Source organism: Martes martes (assembly GCF_963455335.1).
Source record: "Martes martes genome assembly, chromosome: 5".
Lineage (NCBI taxonomy): Eukaryota > Metazoa > Chordata > Mammalia > Carnivora > Mustelidae > Martes > Martes martes.
Genome location: NC_137892.1, coordinates 88530770 through 88552704, shown reverse-complemented (window position 1 = coordinate 88552704; position 21935 = coordinate 88530770). Strand labels below are relative to the sequence as shown.

At 47.0% G+C, this 21935-nt stretch overlaps 3 protein-coding genes across 5 annotated transcripts; 1 reads left to right on the top strand and 2 right to left on the bottom strand.

Annotated features, from left to right (window-relative positions):
- The first annotated feature begins 2 nt into the window (after positions 1 to 2).
- Positions 3 to 5022, top strand: WDR55 (WD repeat domain 55). 2 transcript variants are annotated; one of them, XM_080804856.1, is made up of 7 exons: positions 3 to 255; positions 3283 to 3383; positions 3527 to 3572; positions 3664 to 3843; positions 3940 to 4039; positions 4126 to 4295; positions 4382 to 5022. In XM_080804856.1, the coding sequence occupies exons 1-7, from the start codon at positions 65 to 67 to the stop codon at positions 4701 to 4703; spliced, it is 1110 nt and encodes a 369-aa protein (XP_080660982.1). In that variant the 5' UTR covers positions 3 to 64; the 3' UTR covers positions 4704 to 5022. The 2 variants fall into 2 exon arrangements, with proteins under 2 accessions (XP_080660982.1, XP_080660981.1); XM_080804855.1 differs by having other exon boundaries at positions 3485 to 3572.
- Positions 4868 to 8039, bottom strand: DND1 (DND microRNA-mediated repression inhibitor 1). The gene is made up of 4 exons (XM_080804857.1): positions 7581 to 8039; positions 7335 to 7452; positions 6493 to 6954; positions 4868 to 5805 (listed from the first exon to the last, which is right to left on the bottom strand). The coding sequence occupies exons 1-4, from the start codon at positions 7602 to 7604 to the stop codon at positions 5348 to 5350; spliced, it is 1062 nt and encodes a 353-aa protein (XP_080660983.1). The 5' UTR covers positions 7605 to 8039; the 3' UTR covers positions 4868 to 5347.
- HARS1 (histidyl-tRNA synthetase 1) lies at positions 8000 to 21934 on the bottom strand. 2 transcript variants are annotated; one of them, XM_080804853.1, is made up of 13 exons: positions 21761 to 21934; positions 21385 to 21474; positions 15879 to 15998; positions 13408 to 13503; positions 12635 to 12760; positions 11862 to 11969; positions 11613 to 11711; positions 11296 to 11389; positions 10971 to 11098; positions 10637 to 10879; positions 9057 to 9173; positions 8744 to 8890; positions 8000 to 8417 (listed from the first exon to the last, which is right to left on the bottom strand). In XM_080804853.1, exons 1-13 carry the CDS (start codon positions 21848 to 21850, stop codon positions 8346 to 8348), a joined length of 1530 nt encoding a protein of 509 aa, XP_080660979.1. In that variant the 5' UTR covers positions 21851 to 21934; the 3' UTR covers positions 8000 to 8345. The 2 variants fall into 2 exon arrangements, with proteins under 2 accessions (XP_080660979.1, XP_080660980.1); XM_080804854.1 differs by having other exon boundaries at positions 8203 to 8417; positions 8740 to 8890.
- Between the last annotated feature and the right edge of the window lies 1 nt (position 21935).

Here is a 21935-nt window from a genome sequence, read left to right as displayed (position 1 = left end):
CTAGGTCAGTGGGAGGGTTTTGGGTTTGCTGCTCAGCTTTTGAGCAGCTAGCGGCGTTTCGTGCATGGACCGCACGTGTGAGGAGAGGCCCGCCGAGGATGGGAGCGACGAGGAGGACCCCGACTCAACGGAAGCCCCGGTCCGCATCCGAGACACCCCGGAAGACATCGTGCTGGAAGCACCGGCCAGCGGGCTGGCGTTCCATCCGGCCCGCGACCTCCTGGCGGCGGGGGACGTGGACGGGGACGTGTTCGTGTAAGTGCTGGGCAGGGCTCGGGGCTGCGGGATCTGGAAGCTCCAAGGGATGAAGTGGGATGAGGAGAGAAAGGTGCGGGAGACAAATCTTGCAAGACACATCTGATCTATTCGTTCAGTAACGTTTGGTTTTGAACCAGTTACCACACAAATCTCTTGAGACAACTGAGAGGAAGACAAAGTGGCTGGAATGCCCTTACGAAGTCCAGAGACAGTGGCAGGACGAGAAGGCGTTCAGGACACTTATTTTTCATTGGATTATTATACTGAGCCTGAAATGGGTTGAATGGGCCCCCTCCACTTTGCCTCTTGCCTGCTTTAATTGATCTTTCAAACACAAATCTAACGACCTTTCTTAAAACCCCTCAGTAGTTTACTTTGGTTTTTAGGGTTAAGTCAAAACTCCTTAATCTGGCTTTTAGGATCTTGGCCATCTGGTCCTCGCTCACTTTCCCCTTACTTTCTGTGCTCATTCATTCTTACCTTTTTAATATATCTTAAATCCTCAGCTCTTTTGCGGCTTCTTCTTTCTGCCTGGAAAACTTTCCCCACTATCCCTGAGTTCTCAGCATCTCTACATTTGTCCTCCCGTCCCCCAGGCTAAATTAGATTACTCATTAGACACTGCTGTGTTGGCAACAGATAACTTGCCCTCAGAAACTTCGTAATGGTTTGTAATCTTAAATCCGATTGTGTAATTATTTGAATGTTTGCTCCTTCACTAAAAATAAAAATGTTTTTCAAACTTTTTTGACCTCGCCCCACACCACAAATAATTATGTGTGTTGCACCCTGATATTTTCCAGTTTATTACATTGTTATTGCAGGCACACAGACATAAAATGCTGATCACAGCTCACTAACGGATCATGACAGGAGTTTGAAAAACATTTTTATGTAATCTGTAGTCTGTTTTGTTGTCCTTTTTATCTCCTGCTTCTAGACCACGGTAGGTGCTTATTAATACGTATTTGATTTTGAACAAGACGAGTAGGCTAGAAGCAGTGAAGAGCCTTTGAAGGTTTTAACCAGAAGAGTTGTGCTGTCAGATTTACTTAATGACATTAAATCTTAACCTCTTCATTAGCTTCAGTCACTTTGGGCAAGTTAACTTCCATACTTTCATCTTCAAAAATGGGAATAATACAGGCATACCTCTGAGACATTGTAGGTTTGGCTCCAGACCATTTAAATAAAGCCAGTCACCGAATTTTTTGGTTTCCCAGTTCATATAAGTATACACTATACTTAAGTCTGTTAAATGTGTATTAGCATTATGTATAAAAAACAGTATACATGCCTTAATTAAAAGATACTTTGTTGCTAAAAAATGCTAACTGTCATGAGTGAGTTATAATCACTGGTCACAGATCATTATAACAAATACAATGAAAAGGTTTGAAATATTGTGAGAATTCCCCAAATGTGAGAGACACACAAAGCAAGCAGATGGTATTGGAAAAATGGCACTGATAGACTGGTTCCATACAGGGTTGCCATAGACCTTCAGTATAAAAAACTGCAGTGTCTGTGAAGTGCCTTAAGAGAAGGTGTACCTGGATCTACCTTGCAGAGCAGTCAGGTGTTTACTGAGTTCAACAAAGGTGGGTTCCTTTCTACTACTGCTCCTACTTACCTACTTCATGCCATACACTTGGGAGTCACTCTGGACCTCCCCCTTGATTCACATCGCCATTGCTTCAGTTTGTCTCCTCTTTCCTACCCTCAGCCACTGCCTTTCGGCAGGCTTCTGACTTCTCCCATGATCATTTCAAAGAGGTTCCTTTCCCCAAAGGATTAAATTCATCCTTCTGCTTGGCCTATGTGATCTCCAGTCCACCCCCTCTTTCTAGATTCAGCCATTCCATTCACTCTCCTGACACTGGAACCCTCCTCATTCCTTGTCCTAGCCCTAGAGGGGACATTCATATCTGCCTCCACTATCTGCCAGGTGAACTATTTAACTGTTCATGAACCAACTCACATCTTGACCTTAGCTTTCTGGGGCTCTTTTCTCCTCTGCTAGGCACTGGGACAGAGCAAATAAGCAGACCCTGTTCTGCTTGCCTGAAACTCCCTGGCAATTAAGCACTTTGTCATCCGGCCATTTTTGAGGATCTGCTCTGAAGTAGCCACTGGTGATACTCTCTGGACAAGTACTTGGCTCAAAGCTGAGCTTCCAGGCTGGCCCTTGTCTGTTCCACCTCCATTTTTATCCTGAAGCCTGTGGCCACAATATTCTGTAAATATTTTTAACTTTCTTTAGCTCATATAGACCTGGAGTACAAGAGTCCTGTCTTTTGTCAATTTTTACATTTCAAACTCCTGGACCTGTTCCTTTTTTTTTTTTTTAATAAAGATTTATTTATTTGACACACACACACAGAGAGAGAGGGAGAGATCACAGGTAGGCACAGAGAGAGGGGGAAGCAGGCTCCCTGCTGAGCAGAGAGCCCTATGCGGGGCTCCATCCCTGGACTCTGAGACCATGACCAGAGCTCAAGGCAGAGCCACCCAGGCACCACCCCCCCTTTTTTTCCCTCAAGATTTTTGCTTGAGAGGGAGAGACTGAGAGCACAAGCTCAGGGGAGGGGCAGAGGGTAAGGGAGAGGGAGAAACAGACTGCCTGCTGAGCAGGAAGCCTGATGAAGGCTCAGTCCCGGGACTCTGGGATGACCTGAGCCGAAGGCAGATGCTTAAGCAACTGAGCCACCCAGGCGCCCCTGTTCTTCTGTCTTTAGCACGTATTTCATGTCCCCCCATTGTGGTCCAGATCTAGTATTTCCCCAAGCTGGGGCTTTTACAGATGATGGGTCAGTTCACAAAGAAGTCCTGAGCAGATGTACTTTGAATTAATACATGTTGAATAAAAGACTTAACATTTGAAAATGAAAAAATGGGATGTTAAGCACCTTGGGTTTGATGGTGTATAAACAGCAGTTCCTAGATAGGCCGAAGGTTGACTGGTTGGTCTTTATATTCCATGCTGGCGGGGTTTGGAGTCATTGACTCTCCTCCTCCCCCTAGCTTTTCCTACTCTTGCCAAGAGGGAGAAACGAAGGAGCTCTGGTCTTCAGGTCACCACCTCAAATCCTGCCGAGCTGTGGTCTTCTCTGAAGATGGACAGAGTGAGTACTGGGCACAGCGGCCAGCCAGCAATCTTTTGGCAAGGGAGCAGGGCGCAGCACCATGACCTGAGTACCTCCCCCCCCCCCCCCCCCGCCCCCAGAACTTATCACTGTCTCCAAGGACAAAGCCATCCATGTTCTAGATGTGGAGCAGGGCCGACTGGAAAGACGCATTTCTAAGGCTCATGGGTAAGGGCAGCTCAATTGTGTCTTGAGGTCAAGGGTAACGTGGTAGGTTCCTCCTGGGACAGAGATGCTTCAAGAAGCTCTGTATCTCTAGTGCCCCCATCAACAGTCTGCTGCTGGTAGATGAGAATGTCCTGGCCACTGGGGATGACACAGGTGGCATCCGGCTCTGGGACCAGCGGAAGGAGGGCCCCTTAATGGATATGCGGCAGCATGAGGAGTATATTGCTGACATGGCTCTGGACCCAGCCAAGAAGCTGCTGCTTACAGCCAGGTATAGCCTCAAAGGTGCTGCCCTTTCTCTTCCCTGTTAAAGCTCTCTCCTTTGATGGGAGCTTTGGCCAAGCCTGCTGCTCTGCTTTCTCTACAGTGGGGATGGCTGCCTGGGTGTCTTCAACATTAGGCGACGCCGGTTTGAACTACTCTCAGAGCCTCAGTCTGGAGACCTGACCTCCGTCACTGTCATGAAAGTACATCTGGGTATGAGGGTTTGGGAATATGATAGGGATCTGTTCTGATGGGCCTCCACAAACATGGTTTCCTTTATTTCCTGCAGTATGGGAAGAAGGTGGCCTGTGGCTCCAGTGAAGGCACCATCTACCTCTTCAACTGGAACGGCTTTGGGGCCACAAGTGATCGGTTTGCCCTAAGAGCAGAGTCTATTGACTGCATGGTTCCAGTCACTGAGAGCCTGCTGTGCACTGGTTCCACTGATGGAGTCATCAGGTGAGAGAGGCCAGGACAGCCCTGAGATCACACCAGGGGCAGAGCCCACCAGCCAAGACCAAACACTTTCTTTTCTCTCTGCCCAGGGCTGTCAGTATCCTGCCAAATCGCGTGGTGGGCAGCGTGGGGCAGCATGCTGGGGAGCCTGTGGAGAAGCTGGCCCTCTCCCACTGTGGCCACTTCCTGGCCAGCAGTGGTCACGACCAGCGCCTCAAGTTCTGGAACATGGCCCAGCTGCGGACTGTGGTAGTCGATGACTACCGCCGGCGCAAGAAAAAGGGAGGGCCACTGCGGGGTCTGAGCAGCAAGGCTTGGAGCACAGATGACTTCTTTGCAGGCCTGAGGGAAGAGGAAGACGACTCCACAGCTCAGAAGGAAGAGGAGGAGAGTGAGAATGATAGTGATTGAGGCAGATAGGTCCTCACTGGGCAATTGTTGCTCCCCGGGCTGGGTACCCAGAGGCTCAGGATTGAGGGCACTGGTGGGAGAAAGTCCTTGCTCTGTGGTAGCTGCTCACTCTGCTGGTCTAAGACAAGCCCACAGCTGGGGCAAGATAGCACGGACACAGGTGTACACCAACCAGGGGTTTAATATAAATACAACAGCATAGAAAAACCCAAAATCACATACACTGTAACTAGAATGTCAAGTAGTGGGGACAGAAGGCAGATTTTCTGACCCTCTGGCTCAGCCAGCCTCCAAATAAAATCAACAAAGATGACAAATCAAGAGACTAAGAAATGAGATTCATACTAAGCTGTGGGAGAAGAGGGGTTGTTTGTGTGTCTATCACACTGAATGGCCAAGGAATACCATGGGGCCAGGTCAGACCCTGGGCTGGGAGAGGGAGAACAAGGTCCCTCACCACAACTTAGCCAAACCTGAGCTTTCCCGGTGTACTGGGGCCCTGCCCCAGCTGGGAGGCTGTCAGAGGTAGGGCAGGGCCCACGCTCCTCCTCTTGGAGGACAGATGGTGGCTGCCCAGGCCTGCTGGGCTGGGGACTGACACAGGCTCTGCCAACTTGTGCAGGCTGCCTGTGAAGAGGACAGGGTCACTGCTTAACCATGGTACCTGCCTCAGCCCTGGCAGACCGGAGAAGACTGGCTCCGGACTCACTCAGTGCCTCTAGCAGCCTGGCAGACACTGCATCCTTAGCCACCTCGTGCCCATCCTGCCCGTCTGGGGCCAGCACCACCCAGATGAGGCCACTGAAGGGCACTGGATGCCCGGGGATCACCACCTGGTACCAGAAGCGGTGCCAGCCGGCAGGGCCTGTGCCCAGACACTTGGTGAGGAACACAGGGCTGCCCAGCTTCATCCTTTGGCACAACAGCTGCAGGGCAGCCCGAGCCCGGTGGGACTCTACCTTGTCCCTGGCTGGGGCTAGTCGACTGCCCTCTGGCTGTAGGCACTGCAGCGAGGGACCCATGAGCTGCTGGCGGAGTCGTTGCTTCAGGTCTGGCTTAAGCCACTCCACGGCCACTTGCTCTCCACAGAGGCGGGACTGCCCTGCAGGAAAAAGGCAGAGACAAGGGGAGGCCTAAGCCCTAGATCCAAGTTCCCAGGCCCTGTGAACCCTTTGGAGTCAGAGGGTTCACAAGGAGGCCTGTTTCATATCTAGCCTTCCCATTTCCTGGTGGTGTGACCTTTAAGTTAACTTCTCCAGGCTTCATTGTTTTTCTTTGAAAAGGGGGTGTAGTAGTTGCTACCTTCTAAGTTTCCTTATTGGTGTGCTGGTAGATGCAGGCTTTGTCTACCTCATAACCATCATAATAGCTAACCTTTATTGTGAATGCTTACCAGGACTCAGGGAATATGCTAAGTGCCATCTAATTGTCACCACACCCTGAGGTAGGAAGTTCTATAGTAGATAAAAGGCAGACTCAGCAGGACTGCCTAGGGCAAATCAATTTCTCTCAAACCCTCTCTTCATATCTAAAGAGAGAGACCATTCTGTGTTTCATTGGAATGTTGAAGACTGTTATGACACAATGCAGGGGAAGAGTTCCCGTAGGTGGTACTTGGTACACCGGAGGAAATTAAAAATCTCAAGTCATATATAGTATGACGTCGAAAACTCGGGCATTCTTAACCCTACGATCTTGCTTCACCCTCTATGCTGATGTGTCAAGTGCATGGCAAAATGTATCTGGCCCCCTCCAGCAGCCCCCCGCAGCCTTGCCCCCCCTCCCCTACCTTCCACCAGGGCTTTTTTGGCCATGGCGGCGGCGCGGTGCGAGTTGAACTTGAGCAGCGCAATTTGCGCGGGCGCCGGCCCGGGGCTGGGCATTAGCAGCGCCTCCTGCAGGCCGGAACCCAGCGGCTGCAGCGCGAGCAGCAGCGCGCGGCGGCTCAGACCCGGAGGCAGCCCGTCCACACTCAGCTCGCACTTCTCCGTGCTGCGGCACACGAGCAGCGGGCAGGACGGCCGCAGCGGGTGGTTGTGCAGCGTGGCGATGGCTGCCTGGGCGCCGCGCCGCGAACTGTAGCGCGCGTAGGCGAAGCCGCGGTTCAGGCCGCTGAAGGTCATCATCAGGCGGAACTCGTAGAGGCGGCCCACGCGCTGGAACAGTGGGATCAGCTGGTGCTCGTACACGTCCTGAGGCAGCCGTCCGATAAACACTTCCGACCCGGCCGGCGGCGGGCTGCCCACCCAGCCTAGGGGAAGGGTCAGGAAGGGGCGGTAAGGGGCACCATCATCCTCCGGGTTGGTTCCGGGTTCGGGCCCCGGCACCCCCAGCCCTAGGGGGCCTATGAGCAAACGTCCGTGAAATGGGTGCAGCACTTGCCCCCCCCCCCCCGAGTCGTTGGCATAACTGGGTGCCTAAGCTAACAGCAAGGCTGGCTTCCCTGCCTCGAGGGGGCAAGGTGGGTGGGTGGAGAGCCTAAGTTTCCTCAGCTGCTTGACTGGAGGGGGTGCAACGGACAGAGGTTTCTGCCTGCTGAGCACCGGGATATCCCTCCCCCGCCCAGAGGGTGCCGGTTGGTACCGTCGAGGCTGGGGTAGCGCGGCAGGCGTAGGGCTGGGACTATCGTACCTGGGGGTGGCCCGCCATACTTTCTCTGCCCGTTCACCTGCACCAGGCGGATGCCGGTCTCCCTGACCCACGCCTCCAACGCCGCCTTGTTCTCTGGATTCACCCTCTCACACCATAGCTGAAGGCGAAAGGGCAGGTTGGAATGGCGGATCACCACGCCCGCCCCCACCTCGCCCGTGGAGTGGAGCCCAATGGGCCACTTCTTGCGCAGGTGGTGCTTGTCGAGCCCCTCTTACCACCACTTACCTCACACTCCCGCTTGGACTGCATGGCTCTCCCGCCGGTCAGTCGGTACCTCCTTTATAATCTTCTCCGCATCTGCCTCTGGAAGCTTCCCTACTCCTCCGCCCCCCAGGCTCTCATTGGCTCTGAACATCACCCCGCCCCCCAAGGGGGTGGGGGCATCCATTGCACGTGCGCCGCGGGAACCTCGGACCGTCAGGTGAAAGCTGGAACCTTAACCCGTGAGTGTGCCGACAGCCCCACCTCCTAGGGCACGGATGTGCGGATGTGCGCTGGAGGCAAGAACCTCAGCGGCACCCTTCACCCTGGGGAAGTGCCAGTGCTGCATGCTGTAAATCTTTCTCCCCACTTTCCCACTGCTCCTGTCGTTGGAATGGGAGGCCCAGGCTCCCACAGCGAAGACAGGACCAGGTAACAGTGATACAGGCAGGCTCCAGTGGTTGAGTCATTTTATTGGACCTTAAAGTACTGTTTGGGGGGAGCATTCCCTCCATCTGGTTAGGGTCCTGCAGGGGCGACCATTCTTAGGCTCGGTCCCCAGAGCACAGACTGGACTAAGCCCCCAGGACCTCCTATGGAAAAATGGTAATACCTGGCCACTTTTGTCTGTGATTACCAATAAAATAATCATAATGAAAAGTCTCTGTTCTGACCACTGTTCAGGTCTTCCTACTGGAATAGAAGTATGCAAAGCTGTTAAGTATATATGTAGAGTCTCGTCTTAGCCTCAAATAGTGCCAGTCCCAGTTTGCTGATAGTTTGCTCAACTCAGCAGATGCAAAAGGGCTGGCTTGTTCTCCTTTTGATTTCTTCCACAAGGTCTTCTCTTCGAACATCCACCTGGCCAGGATGGGGAAAGAAGGTGGTATGAGTATCTTTGACTCCACTGCTCTCAGTGCCCACTCCCTCCTCTAGTCATCAGCCTTAGCTCAGCTGGGAGCTGGAATGCAGGCAAAAAGTAGATAGTGCTGCTTGGAGAAGCCAGAGACACTGGGTATAGATGGAGATGGGACTCCCTACCATGACCACAGTAACATGTTAACCCTTTCGTCCTTTCTGAGAGGGTACTAACATGAGTGCCAGGCTTTACTCGGGTCTTGAATGGGGATGGACTGCCAAAATGCCATACATTCCCTGTCCCTCAGCTTTCCTGCCCACCTACGTACCTCTTCCCTGCTGGCCACTGAGCGGAGCTTGATGACCCCGTCCTTGAGCTCCTGCTCACCGATGATGGCCACCAGTGGGATGCCTGCCTCCTCACAGTATTGCAACTGGTTCAGCAGCTTTGGGTTCTTCTTGTAGAGCAGCTCTGCCTGCAGGGGACAAGGGTGGAAGATGAAGGCTGGTTTCTACTGTCCTCAGGGACAACCTCCTTGGGACCCAAGTGCTTTTAGCTCTCCTACCCGAAGTTGCCATGGATGAGCTTTTATTTCCCAGCACTCCCAAGTTTGCTGCCACCCTGGGGCTGGCCTCCTCTACCTTGATCCCAGCATCCCAGAGCTCCGAGACGAGCCTCAGTCTCTCCTCCAGCAGCTTCTTCTGTGCAGATGCCACAAGCACCTGTGTCTCTGTGGTCCGTACCTTCTCCTCCAAAGCCTGGGGAAGGGGCAGGTAAGAGTTCGAGAGCTAGGCTACCTTCAAGGAGCAAACAGAGCACGCTGTTGTCAGGATTCTGAGAGATCAGACCCAACTGCACGAGCTCCACCAGGACAGGGGCCCAGTCTTCTTCCCTAGCAACTGGGCATAAGGTAGCTCCTAGAAGATGTTAAGAAATGAACTGACTGGTTCGTACCTATGAATTGCCAGAACAGATAATGTAGGGCAAAGGCAAAGGTGGTTTATGTACAATAACTTAAAACTTGTCTCCTTCTAGTACCTTAAGGGTCCACAAGAACATTCACACAGAAGTGATACTGTGAGCTCACCCAGTTCCCACTTACAACATGTCTGCCCAGACAAGAGACCGTGCCTATTATGCTTTGGCCACAGGGCCCAACCCAGGGTGTGGGTGGACAAGGGAAAGGGACAATGCTTCTGCTGCCCCTTGTCTTTTTCTGGAAAACTATTTTCATAGATTTTTTTTTTGTAAGATTTTATTTCACACAGAGAAAGAGAGAGAAGGGAGAGCAAGCACAAGCAGGGGGAGTGGCAGGTAGGGGAGAAGCTGGCTCCCTGCTGAGCAAGGAGCCCAAAGTGGGGTTTGATCCCAAGATCCTGGGATCATGACCCAGCTGAAGGCAGCTGCTTAACAAACTGAGCCAGCCAGGTGGCTGTTTTCATTGTTCTTAACAACGTGAGATGTCTACTGGAACAATGACCTTAACTGGCAGACATGGATGGTTTCCGCTCCAGAGGAAAGGATGGAAACACTGGGATGATTACTGCCGGAGAATTCCCCAAGGGATGAAATGTGACCAGCCAGTTAAGAGCAGCAGCAAAGGAGTGCCTGAGGCCAAGAGGGCCTTCCCTGGCGTTACTCTAGGGGCTAGAGAGTCAAGATACCCACCTGAAGGATCCCAAGGCCTCAGATACACGCTTACCACTTAGAAACAACATCAGAGTAGTTAGGAGCAAGACTTTGGAGTTAGACTGCCTGGATTCGAATTCTGATCCTGCTACTTAAAGAGTTTCACAACCTTGGGCAAGCTGTGACCTGTAATGCTTCAGTTCCCTTGTCTAGAAAATGCAAGTAATAAAAGTAGCTACTCTCAGAGGGGTATGTAAGAATTTTACTGATAGTGTATGAAAAGCACTAAGCACGGTGCCCAGCACAGAGAGTAAAATATCAAGCATTCTATATTCTGAAGATCTGGGTCTTTGGATATACTATGACTTCTGACAGTGCTGAGGGAAATGCAGGGACCCAGAAGAAAGGATTCTGTGAAGAAAGAATGATCAAAGATCCATAAAGATGGCCTACAGTGGGGTACGAAAGACAACAACCATCTTTTCTCCATTTCTTTCCAAAGATGCTCCTTGACCAAAAGAGTACCATCTGCGCCCTTGAAGATAAAACAAAACAGCTCACATGCCACCAGCTGCGCACCCCCAGGACGTACCTCTAGCCTCTGCTCCACAATGGAAAAGATCCGCTCTACCCCAATGCTGAGCCCCACACATGGCACCTTGCGTCCTTTTGGGTCGAACATGCCCACTAGCCCATCATAGCGTCCTCCAGCAGCCACACTGCCGACACCCAAGGGCTCTTCCCCTGCCCGGACTGGGGTCTGTAGCAGCACCGCCTCATAGATTACTCCAGTGTAGTAGTCTAGGCCTCGAGCGAGGCTCAGGTCAAAGGAAATCTGTGGGGACAAGAGCACAGTCAGTACCAGATGAGGATCAAGGACCTGAAACCCGGAGCTCAGCTATAGTGTCCACCCCAGCCTGACTCACCTTGTCAGCAATGCCAAACAGGGTCAGGTATTCAAACAGTAGTTTCAGGTCTCCCAGGCCCTCCAAGGCCTGTTTGTTTTGGGACAGTTCAGGATCCTGGAGCAGCTGTTCCACGAGGGATACCCCACCTGGGGAGATACCATTTGTGAGCCAGACCGACTGACAAGAGCAAACAGGTAGAGGTGCTTTCTACCTTTTTCCCTGGACTACACATGTATGCATGCGTGTACACACACACACACACACACACACACATACACGGAGTTTTGGCCTAAGGTTTGAGGCCAGTTCGATGGCTATTGGAGAGGCAGGGTCTGTTCCTTACCATGCTGCTGGACATAGTCCCCAATACGGTCAGCCACCTCGGGTGCGAGGCCCTTCTCTCCCACCATCTCGTTCTTTACTTCCTCCCAGGACACCTAGGCAGACAGATACCAGTAAGGGATCCCTGGGTAGTTCTCCGCTGCAGAGCAAGTGTGGGCCCTCCTGAGGGGGCAGTTTTAGAGCAGAAGTTGCCTTTCATTCTAGGGCTAATCCTCCTTTGGTGAGCACAGAGGCAGGCCTCCCTCTTTTCTGATGTTATTTTACAATTCTTGGAGCAGGGTGGGGTCTGAGAAAAGAGTGAAGTGTTTAGGTCATTACCTTGTCCAGCTTGTCCACTGAGGAGCAGATGGTTCGGAACTTGCTATCAGGAACACCACATATGGCAAACATCCCATCGAGGATGCGCCGATCATTCACCTGCAGGGACCCAAGGCACAGTGAGGAGAGAATCTCTTTGTGTGACCATCAACAGTTTTGGTCATTTGGGCTACTGGTCTCTCTGCAGAGGATCTTCTCCTATGAGAAGCTAGGCCCGGCTTTGCCCTCCCAAACCCGTCCAGCTCTGACCTTGACGAGGAAGTCGCCTATCTGAAGGGAACTCAGGATCTCACACATGATCTTCAGGCACTCTGCATCAGGGATCATGGGGTCAAATTGTCCGGCAATGTCAAAATCCTGCAGGGAGATGGGTAGGTACAGTGCTCAGGGTTTTAACTGTCTTAAGGATCGGGCGGGGAGCGGGGGGCAGACAGGGTACTGGGAGCTCTGCTTTTTCCCTATAAAGGCCTATCTACACTCATGCACACAACACCACCTTCATTATCTGTCAGAGCACCAACCCAGAGGAATCTCCCAGCATTCTTGGGTCTCTTACCAGTCCTGGTTTCCCTTCTGTCTACTTTCCTTCATTATCTCACTCAACTACTTTTCCTTATTTTCTCGTAGCACTGTGGGGGCAAATACATGGCCTTAGTCCTTAGCCAATTTCTCTTTATTCAGAAGCTCTGCCACCACTCTGGATGACCTGATACTTCAAATCCAATCTCCCCATCCTTTGCTGTGATCCAATCACTGTGGTTTAACATAAAGAAAACTGGACCAAGAGTTCCACTCCTGACTTTGGCTTTCTTATCCCTACCATCCCTTAACCTTGCTGAGTTGCAAGTTTACTCATATGTAAAATGGGGAGAATAATCCCTATCCTCTACCTGAAAATACCCAAGTAATCTAAGGATTAGCACTATCTGGTGCATCCAGTTTGTTCAGGACACCATGAGTACCCAGGAGATTCTACTAAGTTGAGGAAGGGCCAAGTTCCCTGTCATGCCCCACATACTCACACACTGATAGAATTCCCGATACCGGCCGCGGGTCATGGCTGGGTTATCTCGCCGATATACTTTGGCTATGTGGTAGCGTTTAATGTTGGTCAGTTTATTCATTGCCAAGTATCGAGCAAAAGGAACCTGATAAAGGTTAAGGAGAAGGCCCCTCCTCATACAGTCCGGCAGCTGATTATCACCACCAACAGAAGCTGCGGTCTAACCTTTCTCTGTGTGTGAGTAAAACCACAACCTGTAAGATTAAGAGTATTTCTGAACATCAGAGTCAACTTTGTTCACACAGTAGAAGTCTCAAAAAGGATTAGGGTTCCTCTCCCTGGTTAGTGTCTCCCCTGGACTATGCTGAGCACAGGAGGGGGCCAGGCAGATATGCCAAAGAGCAGAGAAAGGCTTCCATGTAGGATTTCTGAGCAGATGATTCTCTGACATAGTTTGGAGATAAAGGAATTGTACTGTTGGTCAATTAAAGAGAACTCTGTCCACTGGACCGGGCAGGGGAGAGAGATTCTGGAGCCAAGGGATTATTGAGTTGGAACTGGTTCCCAACATAAAGCTGAGCTCTCACTCAGGATTCTGAAGACTTTTAAGGCTATGCTCTGTTTAGCTAAAGTCCCATTCCTGGTTTAAAGAAATAAGTTCCCTGATTATCATAAGCATTATATTTAATCCCACCTATGTCTGGCTATCCCCAAACCTGAGGCTAGAAATAACCCCAGCCCAATGAAAACCAACTGATCCAAAGTACCAAGAGCCCAAGTTTAGAAAGATACAGTGAGGTCATAGCGAAGGGACAGCAGCTCTCCACCCTGGTCCTTCAGGTCATAGATAAGCTTAGAATCTTCTCCATACTTTCCAGTCAGTGTTTCCTGAGAAAATATAAAGGTGGTCACAATGATAAATATAACAATTTAAAAGGAAGTTTTAAAACAAAACCCCACCATCCTAACATGACTGATTGCAACCTATCTATACTTCTGCTCTCTATCTCAATGCTTATGTATTTGATGTTAACTATAATTGAAAGGACATGCAAAGTTCATTTTCTGCTTTACACATTTCCATTTTGTGACACAGCTTAAGTATCATCTTTTTAAAATTTTTTTAAAAAGGATTTTATTTATTTGACCGAGATCACAAGTAGGCAGAGAGGCAGGCAGAGAGAGAGGAGGAAGCAGGCTCCCCGCTGAGCAGAGAGCCCCATGCAGGGCTCGATCCCAGGACCCTGGGATCATGACCTGAGTTGAAGGCAGAGCCTTTAACCTACTGAGCCACCCAGACACCCCTGAAGTATTATTTTTAAAAGCTGCGTAATACTTCAGTGAGAAGGAGCTCTGTATTTCTTTCCTTCCCAGTGTTACACTGTCAGTTGATTAAGTGATTTAAAAACAAAGTTCCATAACATTTCAATAAATACACTTCAGTATAGTTTTTTTCCTTTGGAATATACATTTTTTGAGAAATAACTCCTAAGATTGGATTATTAGATCAATGAAATGTTTTTATGATGCTTAAAGTTTGAACAATGTCAAAAAGCAAAACTGAAATAGTAGTTCTTACCATGTGATGGCTTCAATAAGGTGATAACATATTTTACTTACCAGACTGGAAAAGTTTAAAAAGCCTGAAAATTCCCAGTCTAGAATTAGAAACATTCATACATTTGGTCGGTGTTATGGACTGAACTGTGTCCCCTTCAAAATTCATAGATTGCAATCCTATCCCCCAGTAACCTCAGAATGTGACTATATTTGGAGACAGGGTCTTTGAAGAGGTAGTTAAGCTAAGTGAAGGCGGGCCCTAATCCAATATAAGTGATGTCCTTATGAAAAAAGGAAAATTGGACACAGGGAGAGGGAAGATGATGTGAAGACACAGCCAAGGAGTGAGGTGAGGCCAAGGAGTGAGGTGAGGCCTGAAACAGATCCTTCCCTCATGGCCCTCTGAAAGATCCAACCCTGCTGATACCTGATCTTGTACTTCTAGCCTCCTGACACTAAATCTGCTGTGTAAGCCACCCAGTCTGTGGTACTCTGTTCTGGAAGCCCCAGCAAACTAAGAGAATTGGTAAACATAAATGAGTACAGTCTTTTGATCCAGCAATTTCATTTCTGTGAATTCACCCTGCAGATGAATGACCACCAGTACCAGACATTGTTCTAAGCAATGAATATACATCAGTGAACAAGACAAAGATACAGTCCACACCCTCATGGATCTTTCCTACTAAGGAGAAGAGAGAGACAGTACACTAAGGCAAGGAAACAAATTAAGAGATAATTTCAATTAGTGATAGCTGCTCTAATGGAAATAAAACTGGTCAATGTGATAGACAACGGATACTTTAGACAAAATAGTTGGAGAGGACTATTCGAAGAATGGCATTTTAGTTGAGATCTGAAATTGAAATCTTTAATCTCTACTTTAATCTGAAATTAAAGTCAAACAAAGAGGGGCGAGGGAGTTCAAGAAGAGGTAAGGGCAAGTACAAAGGCCCTAAGATAGAACCATATTTAGAGGGAGGGGGGTAAGGAGAGGGTGGTTGTGTTATGGCCATTGGGGAGAGTATGTGCTATGGTGAGTGCTGTGAAATGTGTAAGCCTGGCGATTCACAGACCTGTACCCCTGGGGCTATCAGTACATTATATGTTAATAAAAAAAAAATTAAAAAAAAAAAGAAACATATTTAGGATGGTCCAGGAATAGAAAGAAGACCAGAGTAGCACTGGGGCCAAGGGGAAGAATAGCACAAGATGAGGTGGGAAAGGAAGGCAATGGCCAGATCATGTAGGGCCTTGTAAGCATGAGCAGAGTTTGGATTTTGTTATAAATGTAATGGTTTTAAACAGGGAATGATGCAGTCTGTTTTTTTTTTTTTTAACAGTAAAGAACTGGAAGCAATCTCCGGGTCCATCAACAGGAGACTGGTTACATATTTATTCTTTATATATATGGTTTGTATGTATCTCAAAAACATCTCAAGTACGGGTACCAGGGAATTCATTGTAGATAGGACCATAACAACGTCCTCTAACAAGGGCCCTCTTTTGGAAACCACCAGCCATGACCACAGCAAATAAAAAGTAGGGCCTCTCCTTCTAAACCAGGCCTGCCTCCCTTCTCATTGGAGAAAATACCGGTCTTTGTCCCCAACAGGAGAGACACCTCTCACTCTCTTATCATCTTCTTTGTTGTTTATATATCCACTCTCCCACCACTCAATTTCTCCTTACCAATCCCTCACCTTTAGTTCAAACACAGGCGTATCAATTACTTCAGCACCATGACGCTTGAAGCAGCTGACAATTACATCAAACACCTTCTCCCGAACGGCCATCTGCCGGGGACTGTAGTCTCTTGTACCCTTGGAGTCCAAATTGGCCAAAGAACCAGGGATGGGATTTAAAAACAAACAGGAAACATTAAGGTCAAAAATACAAAAGCATGACCTCAAGGATGACAGATATAAACACTGCCCCAAACTTTTTTCCGTATGGGCTACAGAGTTGTAAGCACAAACAATTCCCTAGTAATTATCACACCCATTTGCTAACACCCTTCTAAATTCCATCCCATTTTTAGCGTGGTTCTATTTTCTAGAATTCTTAGAATGTCGTTTTCTTTCTTTCTTTTTTAGAACACTATTTTCTGAGAAGTTTTCCTAAAAACTCTTTTTCTGTGATATCAGAACATTTCCCTTCCTATGAGAAAACACATACCTGATGATAGGTATATAATCAACTCAAACTGGCTTAGCTAGTTGAATTTCAAAGTTTATAAGTAACACTTACCCCAGCGTAACTTAAAAAAAATCCTAATACTATTTGTAATAATAAATACTAATTAATTATTACTATTTAGTAATAAATACTAAATCATAATAAATACTATTCTCTAATCTGCTTCTAATAACCCTATGACATAGGCTGGGCAGACACCTTTCATGGATGAATTACAGGATATGGAGAAGTTAAATCATTACCTAAGGGCACTCAGCAGGTTTGTGGCAGTCAGGACTAGAACACTGTCCTTCCAGATCAGAGCTTCTAATCTGGGTGTTTACACCCTACTCTCAAGTCTGGTCTCAGGACCTCTTTAAACTTTTACTGTTTATTAAAGACCCCAAAGTGGATTATACCAATCAATGTTTATTGCATTAGAAATTAAAACTGTGAACATTTAAGAATATTTATTAATTCACTTTACACATAGTAAATCCATTACACGTTAACATAAATAACATTTTAGGAAAATGTAACTACTTCCCAAAACAAAAAAAAAATTGGTGAGAAGGGTAGCGCTGATTTACATTTTTGCAAATCTTTAATGTCTGGCCTAATAGAGAACAACTGGGTTCTTACATATGCTTTGTGCATTCAATTTTGTTATGATACGTTGTTCTGGTTGCATAAAGAAAATCTAGCCTTACAAAGATGTGTAATTGTAAAAGAAGAATTTTTTAAAGATTTTATTTATTTGACAGACAGTGAGAGAGGAGAGTAAGTACAAGCACACAAGCAGGGGGATCAACAGGTAGAGAGAGAGGGAGAAGCAGGCTCCCTGATGAGCAGGGAGACTGCTATGGGGCTGGATCCCAGAACCCTGGGATCATGACCTGAGCTGAAGACAGCCAGTTAACTGACTGAGCCACCCAGGCACCCAAGAAGGAATATTTTAATAAACTTTTCAGCTAACTGTAGATAATCTTCTTAAACTAAACCAAAATCCAAAAAATGGTAGTTTCTTAAAGATCGGTTGCAGTGTGGAATAGGAACTACATCAGTGAATTTTTCATACTGTTACATTAAAATCCACTACTTATATATGGTACCCAGAATTCACAGAGACAGAAAGTAGAACAGTAGTTACCTTGGGGCTGGAAGGAGGGTAGAGGGGGAAGTTACTGCTTAATGGGTATAGAATGTCAGTTTGGTATGATGAAAAAAAGTTCTGGGGATGAATAGTGGTGATGGTTGCACAACAATGCAATGCGAACCTACTTAATGCCACCACACGGTACGCTTCAAAATGGTTTAAAAAGGGGTGACTGGGTGGTTCAATTAGTTAAGCATCTGCCTCTCCCTCTCTGCCCACCCCTCCCCCCAGTGCTCTCTCTCTCTCAAATAAATAGATAAAATCTTTAGAAAATGGTTAAAATGGCAAATCTCATGTCACATATATTTTACCATAATTTTAAAAATATCGATGACTCCATCTTGTACTCTGAATGAATCTTTTACCCATGCATTATTTTATAACATTATACATCAGTCATGTGGAAAACATTGGGTCATTGATAAATTATACAGATCTTCCAAATATTTACACACTTCACTACATTAGAAAACACCTTTGTTAATATCAACACAGATCTCATCAGGAAAGTCTTTCACTACTAGATTGGGAAGCTGTCTACATCACGGGGAAAGATACAAGTTCCCTAAAATCCTAACTTTCACCTGAATGCTTGAATTTTATCAATGGCAAAAAATATTGTCAGACGTCCTTGAGGTGACAAAGCTCACTTCATTCATTATCCAAATCTTTAAAACAGCAGTTTGTCTTTCAGTTTTTCTTTCAAAGAAAAAAGATGTTCTGGGGCGCCTGGGTGGCTCAGTGGTTTAAAGCCTCTGCCTTTGGCTCGGGTCATGATCTCAGGGTCCTGGGATCGAGCCCAGCATTGGGCTCTCTGCTTGGCAGGGAGCCTGCTTCCTCCTCTCTCTCTGCCTGCCTCTCTGCCTACTTGTGATCTCTGTCTGTCAAATAAATAAATAAAATCTTTAAAAAAAAGATGTTCTGTGAAAACAGTAGGTAGGTAGCTTAAACTCATGCAATAGCACAAGAGTTTTTCCTGCTCTGGAATGCAGCAGAAGTGCTTTCTGTATTCTTGCCATTTCATCACACAGAATACTAAAAAAGAGAGTACTCAAGGGTTGAGATTCAATAAAATGAGCAAATTTTACTGTTATCAAGGACATTTATAAGCAAAACTGATTTTTTAAAAAATTATGAATGCAGGAAAATAAAGAACATGATGGTTATTCGAATAGTGTAGGGCTGCTGTCATGTTTCATGCTAAGACATCAGCAGTTCTACTCACCAGTGCTTTTGCATTTTCATAACAAATGTGGTCACAAAGGCAAATACGTATCAGTGTAATCATAAAAATAATTTTGACCACAAAAACCTCTTGGAAGAGTCCTACCCCATGATACTGGGTTTTCTGTTAATATAAATCACACATCCGGAGACGCGTTTCAACAAACTAAAGTGGATACTAACTCTGCAGTATAATCTCACTTTCTTTTAAAATAGTACAGGGGCGCCTGGGTGGCTCAGTGGGTTAAAGCCTCTGCCTTCAGCTCAGGTCATGATCCCAGGGTCCTGAAATCGAGCCCCGCATTGTGCTCTCTGCTCAGCAGGGAGTCTGCTTCCCCCTATCTCCCTGCCTGCCTCCCTGCCTACTTGTGATCTCTGTCAAATAAATAAATAAAAATCTTAATAAGTAAAATAGCACAGAAATTTTCAAACACACATTATAGAGAAGAGTATCATACACCACCACATTATCTATCACCCAGTTTCAATAACCATCAGCGTCTGTTATTTTTACTTTATCTAAGGTCCAACTTTTTTTTTTCTGGAGTATTGTATTTTTTTTAGAATTTATTTGTTTGTTTGTTTATTTATTTATCAGAGAGAGAGAGAACACAAGCAGGCAGAGTGGCGCGCAGAGGCAGGGAGAGAAGCAGGCTCCCCACTGAGCAAGGAGCCCGATGCGGGACTCGATCCCAGGATCCTGGGATCATGACCTGGGGGGAAGGCAGCGGGTTAACCGACTGAGTCACCCAGGCACCCCTTTCCTGGAGTATTTTAGAGTAAATCCAGACATCCTATCAGTTTGTCCCTAAATATTTGTCATTCGCTAAAGCACGAGGTTTAAAAAAAAGCCCAAACACTAAAATACATTTATTACAACCAACAAAACAAACAGCAGCCCTTTCATATTATCTAATACCCAAGCCATGTTTAGTTTTCCCCAGTTGCCTCAAGAATACTTTTTTATGGTTGACTTGTTTGAATTAGATTCTAAATGAAGCTCATGCACTGTATTTGTCTCTCATCTGTTTAATCCACAACAGTTTCCTTTCCTTTTTAAAAAAATGTCATTTGTTTGTTGAGGAAATTGAATAATTTGTCCTAAAGAACTTTTCTTATTCTGGATTTCATTAACAGTATATATAATGTGTCGTTTAATACATTCCTCCATCTCCCATATTTCTGGTAAACTGGTAGGTCAGAAGGCCTGATTAGATTCAGGTTCAATTTTTCTTGGCAAGAATATTTCTTTCTTTCTTTTTTTTTTTTTTAAAGATTTTATTTATTTATTTGACAGACAGAGTTCACAAGTAGGCAGAGAGGCAGGTAGAGAGAGAGGAAGGGAAGCAGGCTCCCTGCTGAGCAGAGAACCCGATCCCAGGACCCTGGGATCATGACCTGAGCCGAAAGCAGAGGCTTTAACCCACTGAGCCAGCCAGGTGCCCCGGCAAGAATATTTCATAGGTGGTGCTGTGTACTTCTTATTGCATCACATCAGGAGAAACATAATGTCTGGATGTCCTACTTTCAGTGATGTTAAGATTGATCATTGGGTTTAGTGAGACCAGCCTGATCTGTCACAAATTCCCCATTAATTTTTCAGTAAAGAGTTTGAAAAACTATTGATAATCTTTGCTTTGTAATTTTACATTGTCTCTTTCACCTCTGAAATTAGTTGTGTGTAGAAAGGAATAGCTCAATGAATTTAGGAGCCCAAAGAATGAACCTAAAAAGGTGACACCTTAACACAAGGAAGACCCCTCTCCTTTGAAGTCCAATTTCACACACATTTATTGAATTATCTGTTCAGTTCCAGACACCAGTCTCAGCCTCTCAGGATAAATAAATTATGTGTACAAAAGTCACCAAGAAATACAATAGTAGATATATATATATAGATAGATAGATAGATATAGATATAGATATAAAGTGCCAAGGGAACCCAGATGAAATGGTAAATAGTTCTGTTTATAGAACTTACAAAGAATGACATCTGAACTCCTCCTCTCCGGGAGGAGACCACGCTAGTAATCTCCAACGGATTTCCACTCCACTCTACTCTCCCGTATATTTGGTTCTACTAATCCAAGTCTTGTTCTAGTTCCTGGAAACTACCAGCGTTCTTTTCTCCTTCAGGATTTCCATAGTGTACCGGAACCTATCTTCCTCATGCTCTCCCCCTGGCTACCTCCCATTCATCTTAGTCAGTTAGTATATCACTTCTGTGAGGCTTTTTCAGACGCTCTAGTTCTTATTTGTCTCAGAGAATGCTTATCATTTCTTTATATCATTTATCACAATTTATAATTACATATTCAAGAGTGGGATTATCTGTCCTAAGTCTGTTTCCTTCAGTAGAATGTAAGCTCCACGAGGGCAGGCTATATTGTTCACCATGGCATACTCACATACTATGGTGCTAGGCACTTAGGAAACACTCAGTAAATATTTACTTAATGAAAGAAGGAGTAGCAGTAGCTGGCATACTTCCCTAAGCACCCAGCTGGTCTAGTTTCTGCCATCACTTTGCTATCCCAGAATGACTCAGACTCCAATTCAGCCCAGCTCCCAGAACAACTGTTCAGGGAAGCAGGGGCATCCACCCTTGGGAGTGGGATTAGAGGCTTTCTCCTTAAAGGAATTATATTTACCTTGGGGGTTTTGAGCACAAACTTCTGTTTCCCTTCATCAGGGCCCAACTGTGCCTTCAGTTTCAGTAGTTTTGCCACCTCCTCCTCGATCTGTGGACGTAAAGTAGGTGCTGAGCTATCACGTCTGCCACTCCCTTCTCTCCTCGGCCATTCATTCAGTATCCCTCCCTCATCAGAATTTGAGGCACATCTCTCTCCCCAGGCCCAGCTTTGCTTCTCTCGAGTCCTACCCCGCCCACCTCCTCAACCAGGCTTCTCCCTGCTTCTCCCTTCCCCGCCCGGTCCCCTTTCCCACATCTCTCTTCTATGCAGACCACCCAGCACTATATCCTCCCTGGCCCTAACTTTGGCCTCTCCCCTGCCACCTGGGTCGCACCTGCTCAGCGCTGGCCTTCTGCTGCTTGAGGCCCCGCACGCGCTCTCCCTGAAGTCGCACTAGCTCCTCCAGAGCTGCACGTTCTGCCATACTGCGGCCAACCGGCGCTGAACGCTGTCTAGATCAGCCTTCGTTGCCGCAGCCTCAGAACGGACAGCTTCCGGCTATCGAGTCA

Excerpts from the sequence above, each read along its gene's own strand:
- WDR55 (XM_080804855.1), top strand. The coding sequence starts at position 65 with ATGGACCGCACGTGTGAGGAGAGGCCCGCCGAGGATGGGAGCGACGAG. Across the intron at positions 256-3,282 it reads GTGGACGGGGACGTGTTCGT|CTTTTCCTACTCTTGCCAAG; the intron begins GTAAGTGCTGGG and ends TCCTCCCCCTAG. Across the intron at positions 4,040-4,125 it reads CCTCCGTCACTGTCATGAAA|TATGGGAAGAAGGTGGCCTG; the intron begins GTACATCTGGGT and ends TATTTCCTGCAG.
- DND1 (XM_080804857.1), bottom strand. The coding sequence starts at position 7,604 with ATGCAGTCCAAGCGGGAGTGTGAG. Across the intron at positions 6,955-7,334 it reads GTATGGCGGGCCACCCCCAG|GCTGGGTGGGCAGCCCGCCG; the intron begins GTACGATAGTCC and ends CCCTTCCCCTAG. Across the intron at positions 5,806-6,492 it reads CAAAAAAGCCCTGGTGGAAG|GGCAGTCCCGCCTCTGTGGA; the intron begins GTAGGGGAGGGG and ends TTTTTCCTGCAG.
- HARS1 (XM_080804854.1), bottom strand. The coding sequence starts at position 21,850 with ATGGCAGAACGTGCAGCTCTGGAGGAGCTAGTGCGACTTCAGGGAGAG. Across the intron at positions 15,999-21,384 it reads TTGTGCTCAAAACCCCCAAG|GGTACAAGAGACTACAGTCC; the intron begins GTAAATATAATT and ends TTGGACTCCAAG. Across the intron at positions 11,712-11,861 it reads TAGGCGACTTCCTCGTCAAG|GTGAATGATCGGCGCATCCT; the intron begins GTCAGAGCTGGA and ends GGGTCCCTGCAG.